This window comes from Phalaenopsis equestris, unplaced genomic scaffold, assembly GCF_001263595.1.
Source record: "Phalaenopsis equestris unplaced genomic scaffold, ASM126359v1 Scaffold000001, whole genome shotgun sequence".
Taxonomy (NCBI): domain Eukaryota; kingdom Viridiplantae; phylum Streptophyta; class Magnoliopsida; order Asparagales; family Orchidaceae; genus Phalaenopsis; species Phalaenopsis equestris.
Window position 1 is genome coordinate 887,901 of NW_018164443.1, and position 8,305 is coordinate 896,205.

At 34.4% G+C, this 8,305-nt stretch overlaps 2 protein-coding genes across 2 annotated transcripts in view; one reads left to right on the plus strand and one right to left on the minus strand.

Moving 5' to 3' along the window:
- Positions 1-3,675, plus strand: part of LOC110031171 (pentatricopeptide repeat-containing protein At2g27800, mitochondrial-like) — a 4,219-nt gene extending 544 nt beyond the window's left edge. The window contains exons 2-4 of the mRNA XM_020734626.1: positions 5-765; positions 2,036-2,109; positions 3,282-3,675. Of these exons, the coding sequence (XP_020590285.1) occupies positions 5-742 (738 nt within the window). The 3' untranslated portion in view covers positions 743-765; positions 2,036-2,109; positions 3,282-3,675. The remainder of the gene's footprint in view (positions 1-4; positions 766-2,035; positions 2,110-3,281) is intronic.
- A 1,630-nt stretch (positions 3,676-5,305) lies between these two features.
- LOC110018836 (26S protease regulatory subunit 8 homolog A) lies at positions 5,306-7,454 on the minus strand (the record flags this gene model as incomplete). Its single annotated transcript, XM_020716329.1, is given in 4 exon segments — positions 5,306-5,723; positions 6,881-6,991; positions 7,119-7,217; positions 7,298-7,454. Coding segments are annotated over 4 exon segments (508 nt in total), but the record flags the coding sequence as incomplete, so codon positions are not given.
- Positions 7,455-8,305: the final 851 nt, after the last annotated feature.

Consider the following 8,305-nt stretch of genomic DNA (forward strand, 5'->3'; position numbering starts at 1 on the left):
TTCCCTCCCCGAGGCCTTTTTCAATGCCCTAATTCATTTCTATTCTGAGGCACGTTGGGTCTCAAAAGCCATCGGAGTTTACAAGATCATGCGCTCTTCCAGATCCGCCGCCCAGCCGACCACACGTACCTTCCATCTTCTCTTTAACGCTATTCTGGGCCACCGTGGTGCGAACTCCTACATCCACCATCTATACATGGACGCCCTCCGCTCCCTATTTCGTCAGATGGTAGGGTCTGGTGTCGCACCTGACATATACGCCCTCAACGCCATGATCAAAGGGTATGTATTGTCCCTTCACCTCAACGACGCCCTTCGTATATTTCACCAGATGGTTCCAATCTATGGTGTAGTGCCGGATGAACATACCTACAGCTATTTGGTGCACGGGCTCTGTTCGCAGGGGAGAACGCGGAACGCTAAGGAACTCTATGTGGAAATGAGAGAGAAGCGGTTGGTTCCGACCACAAGGGCTTGTAATTCGCTCGTGAGTGTCTTATCAATGGCTGGTGAGGTGGAGGAGGCGGAGGCTGTTATGTGGGAGGGGGTTGGAATGGGGCGGTGCCCGGACTTCATTACTTGCAGAACGGTGGTGGAGGAGATTTGCCGGCAAGGAAGGGCGGGTGATGCTGTAGTGCTGCTGAGGGAGATGAGACAGAAGGAAGTGATTGATGGGCGGTTCTACAAGGAGCTTCTTGCTGGACTGGGAGAGGAATATCGGGATTATTGGGATCAAAATTAAGTTGCTGCCGTAAAAGATTGATGGTGAGCCATCTTGTTTTTATTGGAATGTCAGCTAAAATTAGTTGAAGAAATAAATGGGTTCTTTGGCTACAGGTAGCCAAAGAACATACTTGACATGATATATATGCTAAATTTTGTTAAGTCATAGTAATTGTTGACATATTGTTAAGCGTTAGGATTGAAATGAAGAGGATAAAGCTGCATAGTGGGAAATGGTGTAGATCTCTTAAACAATTCCTTTTTGTTTACTTATCTAACACCTAAATTTCAATTTTTACATGCATACCACCTTACCTATGCATGAAAAGTGTGTATTTTACTTCTTAAAAGTTAAAAAGGTGGTATATTTTATTTGATATGAAAGATTTGGATGATATATGTTGAGTAATGTGGGGACCCGGTCCACCGAATTTAATTAGCTTCATAATTAAGTATCTCTTCTATCGCTCACCTACCACACCCACCTACCGCTCACCTACCACATCCCACCTACCGCTCACCTACCTCCCACTTACCACTCTCATGATTTCTATAAATAGTCTCTTTTGATTTAAAAACAAGCCAAACCAAGCCAAGTAAAGCCAAGCAAGGCCAAACCAAGTTCTCTCGAGAGCTGAGAGAAAGAGAGGAAGAAAGAGAGAGAGAGAGAGGAAATGAGAGAAGAAAATAGAGATTTTCTTGTAAACGTCTAGACGCTCGACGGTGTAATTCCTCGAAGAAATAAAATCCTCTGCAGCTTCGTGGGCATAGTCAAATTTGTCGAACCACGTAAATCTGTGTATCGCTCTGCTGTTTTTTTGCGTGCAATTTTACTCGTTATATTTTTCGCTTTATTGCCGTCGTTTTTCACAACAATATAAATGTAAAAAATAAGATTTAGTTATTTGTGTGTAAATTCATAATAATTGGGTGATATGTATGTAAATGCGCCCTTTTTTTTAATGAGTACACAACTCTGCACTTATTTTTTAAAATTATTATTATTATTACTATTGTTATTATTATTATTGCTGCTGAGTAGGGTCAAATTTGCAAATTTTAGAGGTTGGTGGAGATTCATAGCAAATTTTTTTCGAACTTGATGAAACCGGCAGTGTAGAGATTTTTCACCTTCCAGTATGGACAAGTTGCTCATACCAATGTCAGTTATCCTATTAGTTGAGGAGAAGATTGTTTACTCTGCATCTCTCTATTGTTTCGGGAGGAATGCTAGAAATTCAAATGATAAAATAGCCGTTATCATCCAGTCTTCACTTCTGCTGCTAACTCCGTTGGTTTCTTATTCTTACAGAATAGGATCAACGGTCCATATATGCTCCAGTGGCCTCTTGAAGCGGAGGAGCTTCACTACAGCCTCTGTGAAAGGTACATTTTTTCAGTATTTATTTGTAAGATTTACATACATGCCTTTCAATTACTATGTTCTTACATATCTAACATTTAAACTTCAATTTTTATATACATATCATGTTACGCATGCATGGTGTTATTTTTTATGTGGGATGAAAATTTTGGGCGGTATGAATGTAAAAAATTAGAGTTTAGATGGCATTTAAACTTCAATTTTTATATACATATCATGTTATGCATGAATGGTGGTATTTTTTATGTCAGATGAAAATTTTGGGCTGTATGAATGTAAAAAATTAGAGTTTAGATGCTAGATATGTAAATAAATAGCACACATATCTTATGTATTTACATATTTCACTTCTAAACTTTTATATTGACACACATATCTATTGTTGTTCTTTAAAATGAAATACACACATTTGCATGCTTAGATTTAAAACACCAAATAGTCTGTATGTAAATATGAAAGTTTAGATGTGATATATGTAAATACATTAGAATTGTGTGCTATGATTGTAGTTTTACCAAAAAAGATTGGATCAGAATGTTATGATGTAGTATGTGAAGATTGCATCTGGCTTGCAGTACATTCTGTATACAGAGTAAAGCGTCAAAAAAATTCTGAAAATTTCAGTTTCAGAATCTATAAAAAATTTCAGATAATTCTCAGGTCTTATTTTAATGCGGGGATTATGTCAACAAATATTTAAAGTTTCTAACTATAAAATTTATAATTTTTATCCCATATTTGATATTTAAATGTTTATGTTTATTTATATGATATTTTGATGTCTAAATCATATTAAAAATACCATTAATGTTAGGGGCTGATACTTGAATTATGGTATTTACATACATAATACTTTAATATATATGCTTGAAAATATATCTCACTTTTAAAAAATGTTAGAGATTTGTGCATTTTAAATAGATAATAATTATGTAATATGCATGTAAATGAGAAAATGACAATATAGTACTCTGAACATTTATATGAGGTTGTTTTAGTCTCAGAGTTTATAAAATTGCTAAAATAGTATTTATTGGGGAACTAATGTAATATATATTAAAATAACTTGGGGACTAAATTGATATTTTTATAAATTTTGGGACTAAAATAACTCTATAAAGAGTCTGGGACCATTTTGACACTTGCATGCTAATAATTGAAAGTTAAATTGAAGATGATGAACAAACCGCTAAGAGGAGCGGCACTAATGGATCCGTGGAAGCCTGCAAGCTTTGTACAGGACGTGCAAAGGGCGAGGCCCTCAATCACTAGACTGATATTTACGTTAGATGACCACTTTGGTGGCACCGCCGGCGGCGCAGCCAGAGATGCCGGTGAATGTTGTAAGAGATAGTGCAGTGCAAAAAGTAGAGAAGAAAGAATGTTGTTTTGATTTGAAATGGATGTTGAAAGTAAGGGGGAGATTTATAGGTGGAAATTGTCATTGTTTATTTTGTTTTAGTGTATGTTATTAGTAGAAAGGGGCATTCACTACATAAATACCACAATTTCTATGTAATTCTATACCTACCAACTAATCTTTGCTTAATCTGGGAAATTTATATACATACCACAAAATTCTCATTTGTTTTCGTGTCTAACAGCTAATGTTTGATATTTATATTTATAGCATCTTGGTATACATGAATAGGGATGTCAAAGCGGCTTGTTGTTCGCGAACAGCTCGTGTTCGGCTCATTCGCTAAGTTAACGAGCGTTAACGAGCCGAACACGAACAAAGATTTGTTCGTTCGTGTTCGGCTCGAAATACTATTCATCAATTACGCGCACACACACACTATAGTATTTTTTTTTGAAATTAATTGACTACAATACTACAAAGAATTATTATCAATTAAAAGTATTAATTAAAAAAATAGAATAAGCATTATTAAATTAGATTTCAAATATGTTTTAATATAAATAATAATATTTAAATCTTGTCCCAATGCTTAACATTTTATGGCTACGTGATAAGGGTTGTCGAAACGATTCTTTATTCGTGAACGACTCGTGTTTGGTTTGCTAAGCAACGAGCCGAACACGAACACATTTTTTGAGCTCGAAATATAAATGTGCCGAACACGAGTTGAGCTCGGGCTCACTTGTGTTCGGCTTGTTTACACCTATACCTTTTACTTTTAAAAAGATAATGATGGTCATACTTTAAATATAATATTGAATGGTATTGATATAAACAAAGGCAGGTTACATCCAGGCTACGTAAATGTAAAAGAAAAGTTTAGGTGGCAGATATATAAATACATAAGAATTGGTGGCATGCATGTAAAAAGACTGAAAAAAAAAAAATGAGGATAATTTTAATCCAAAAATTTACAAAAAAGTACCAAAATAGTGCCCTTGAATGCAAACATTAAATGATAAAAATCTCATTGAGAAGAGCCTCATCACCTTAGGGTTGATGCTCTTCTTAACTAGCAACTGTTAACCGCATCGTAATACAGAATTTCTTTTCACATATCAACTTTGCTCTTCTTAACTAGCAACTGTTAACCGCATCGTAACTTATTTAACAATGAAGCTTTGAGCTATTCCTATCTGTGTATTTGGTTGGAAATTGCATCCATTATTACTAATGTGTTGTCTACTAAATTTATCATTTGACACGTATCACAAGGCATTCGACAAGAAAGTTGAGGCAATTTTTAACAAGTATTTCGATTCAAATTAAAAAAATCATTCAAAACTTCGATTTCAATAAACGTATGGTCAAAATTGACAGTTTCAATGATATAAATCAATGGTAGCAAATTCAATCTAATTGAGTCAAATTAAGTCCGGATCAAGTTATTAATATCTTAAGAAACTTTGGTCGGTGATTTGGAGGGTTAAATGAATTTCAAATTTGACCTGTCTATAGTCAAACCTAGCAATAAGCTTGAGGAAATGTAATAAATACAAATTAGGTGATAATAATGCTTACTAAACTCATGACCCCATCTCTATCAAATCAATATACAATATATCTAATCTTGACAGTGAATGCAAGCCGCCTAAACCTAGTGATTAAGAGCTTATCTTTCAACCAATAGGTTGTGAGTTCAATGCCTTACATATGTGGTGTGCATGTATTTGGATGTGCGTATTAAAAAAAAAAAGTCACAATAGCAATTGACATACTGTATGAAAAATTAAAAGCAAATGCTAACAGACTAATGTAATGTATTCAGTCAAATTATCAAAAAAAATACTAACAATAATAAATATTTCCACAACACCCAAGTTGGAAAAACTCAGCCTGTCAGAACAGTTGTGCATCGGCTTTCAGGATCTCCTCGATTAACCTTAACAAACGCACTAACATTATAAAAATACAAAAGATATGTTTGTTATTCGAAGTGCCCAATAACTTCAGAAGAACTCCATTAATACCAGCAAAGCAGCAGTTACCTTGTCCCCTTGTAAGCAAAAGAAAACAGAGCATCCACACAATAGTTTAACTTTAAGGAGAAAACTACTTCCACAATTTTCTGAGGGACATGTTCTTTTCAGTCTCCTTCTTCATGACTTTGGCCACCGCCATCTCAAAATCCTCCTGCGTAACGTGCACTCTCCTCTCTCTCAGGGCAAACATACCTGCTTCTGTGCAGACAGCCTGACACACGAAATTCAAATTAATATATCCATACAAATATCATGCAATTATGCAGTGTTCCTAATCTCTTGCTCAAAAGAGACCTAGTCAAAAAAGAAAGGACAATTTACATCAATACCACTCGATTCTGATGTTAAATTTCAATTTTTACTGGTCTATGCAACAAAAGATGTATTTCTCTTCTCAAAAGTTAAAATGGTGTAATTTTTTATGTGATGAGGAAAAATGTAAAGTTTAGGTGGTAGATATGTAAATATCTAAGAATTGGGGGGCATGCATATAACAGCAAAGGATAGAAAATAAGAAAAAATAAAAAATAAGGAACAGTTAAGCAGCAAAAACACTGATCCCCACTGACATAAGGTCCCAAAGGCACCTGCATTAAGTTTTCGCGTGCATATGTTGACAGAGTCAACATGCCAGCTTATAATATTAGGGGGACTTGGGTACAAACCACATAGCTCATATCTATTTATATAACACTTCAATCTTCAAATTTACTAATAAAACACCCTACTGTAAAAATCACATCAAAACACATCAAAGCAAAAAATGTAATTTGTTGTAGATAAACTAATATTAGTGATATTTTTATGACATAAAAGATTATGGTGCTATACAACAACAACAACGTCTTAATCCCACTATGTGGGGTCAGCTACATGAATCCTTTTTCTCCATTGCGTCCTATTTAGTGCCATATTTTCATTTAGTTCTAAATAAATTAAAATCATTTTTTATACAATAAACCCAAGTATTTCTAGGTCTACCTCTGCCTTTCTTAACATAAGTCGAATCTAAAACATCTACTCTCCTAATCAGGTCATCAGATGGTCGACGTTTAATGTGACCAAACCATCTAAAATGACTCTCTAAATTTTGTCCGTCACTGGAGCTACACCAACCCTATTTGATATGCAAATAAGTAAGTGTTCAATGTTATGTTCGTAAATCTGCCATAACAATAATGGCTAAACAAGTTCAAAAGGATATTTGCACCACATGCATGCCAGTATGTGAATGTAATTGCCCAAAACCATAAAGTTTTGATTGGTTCGCCTAAAGAAATGAGCCACTCAATTATTTTTTGATCTTAATGTTTTAGATAATATAGCAGCACTCTATTATAATGCGGAAGAGGAGAACATGAATGATACCTTGAGCTCCGCACCAGAAGCACCATTCATTTTCTCAGCAATTTTCTTTAGATCAATTCCACGCATCAAGTTCATCTTCCTTGAATGAATTTTCAGAATATCCCAGCGGGACTGAAAAAATCTCAGGCAAAGTTAGTATTTCATTGCATTTCATCAGATATTGAGCTTAAAGAACTATATGAAGATTGATTAAATTAGGCACATCAAAGGAGAGCAATTCCAAAATTAAGAAACGCGCCTCTTCGTTGGGGTTAGGAAACTCAATTTTTCTATCGATACGACCAGGCCTGAGCAGAGCTTGATCCAAAATATCAATCCTATTAGTGGCCATAAGAACCTGTCGAATACAATGTTCAAATAATTTGTGTGATTCACTGAAGTTTCAAAATTAATTTGAACAAAGTCAGAGATGGTTACTTTTATCTTATTTGAAGCTTCAAATCCATCCAATTGATTGAGAAGTTCGAGCATAGTCCTCTGCACCTCACTGTCCCCATTGCCAGATCCAGATTCCATTCTAGCAGAACCAATACTATCAATTTCATCCATGAAGATGATCGAAGGAGCATGTTCCCTGTAATTAGTAGGTAAACCATTCAAATGTCAACATTTATATATTCATAAAGATTTAGTTGTCCTTAAACAAGATAAAAGAGGGAGTTTTGGGAAGAACCGTGGAGTTTGAACTCAATATTGGAATCTAATTGCATCCAAACAAATCATCATACCTTTAGCTAAATTGATCTTCCAGTTACTTTCATTTGAACCAAATAACTAATATGAAATTATGAAGTAAATCAAATATGGATTCCAAATAATTCCCTCAAACAAAACAGATCCATAATGCTCCAACTAATGGTATGATCATGACAACGTTGTTTAAATTATAATTGCAGCACTGCAGGCCTTTCATTGCACGCAGTTTTTTTTTTTTTTTCTTTTTTCCTTGTAATGAATACAAGCTCAGACCATATTTTAGCTTATACTAAAAACCAAAACAAAAACATCCTTAAAGTAGCATATAACTAAATCAGAAAATTGAAGAACTAGAACCCAACACCTTTCTGTAATTCACCCATCTTACAGCTATATGTCGACGAGATAACAAATTTTCAGTATATCCCGATCCTGAAATGCTAAGGAGCTGTTTGGGATCACTTTTGATTTTTATTTTCTATTTTTTATTTTTATTTTATTTTTAATTCAAATAAAACATATTTGGTATGTTATAACATGTTTAGTTGTACTTAAAAACATACAAAACAATCTTTAGTGAGTTTTAAATATTTTTAAAAGCAAGCTAATTTTCTTTTGAAAACAAAAAATTTAAAAAATGCAAAAAATGAACTAAGCAAAAACATTAAAAAAAAAAAAAGGGACCCCAAAAAACCCCTGAAAATTGTTTGCTTTTGTCTAGGGGCATTC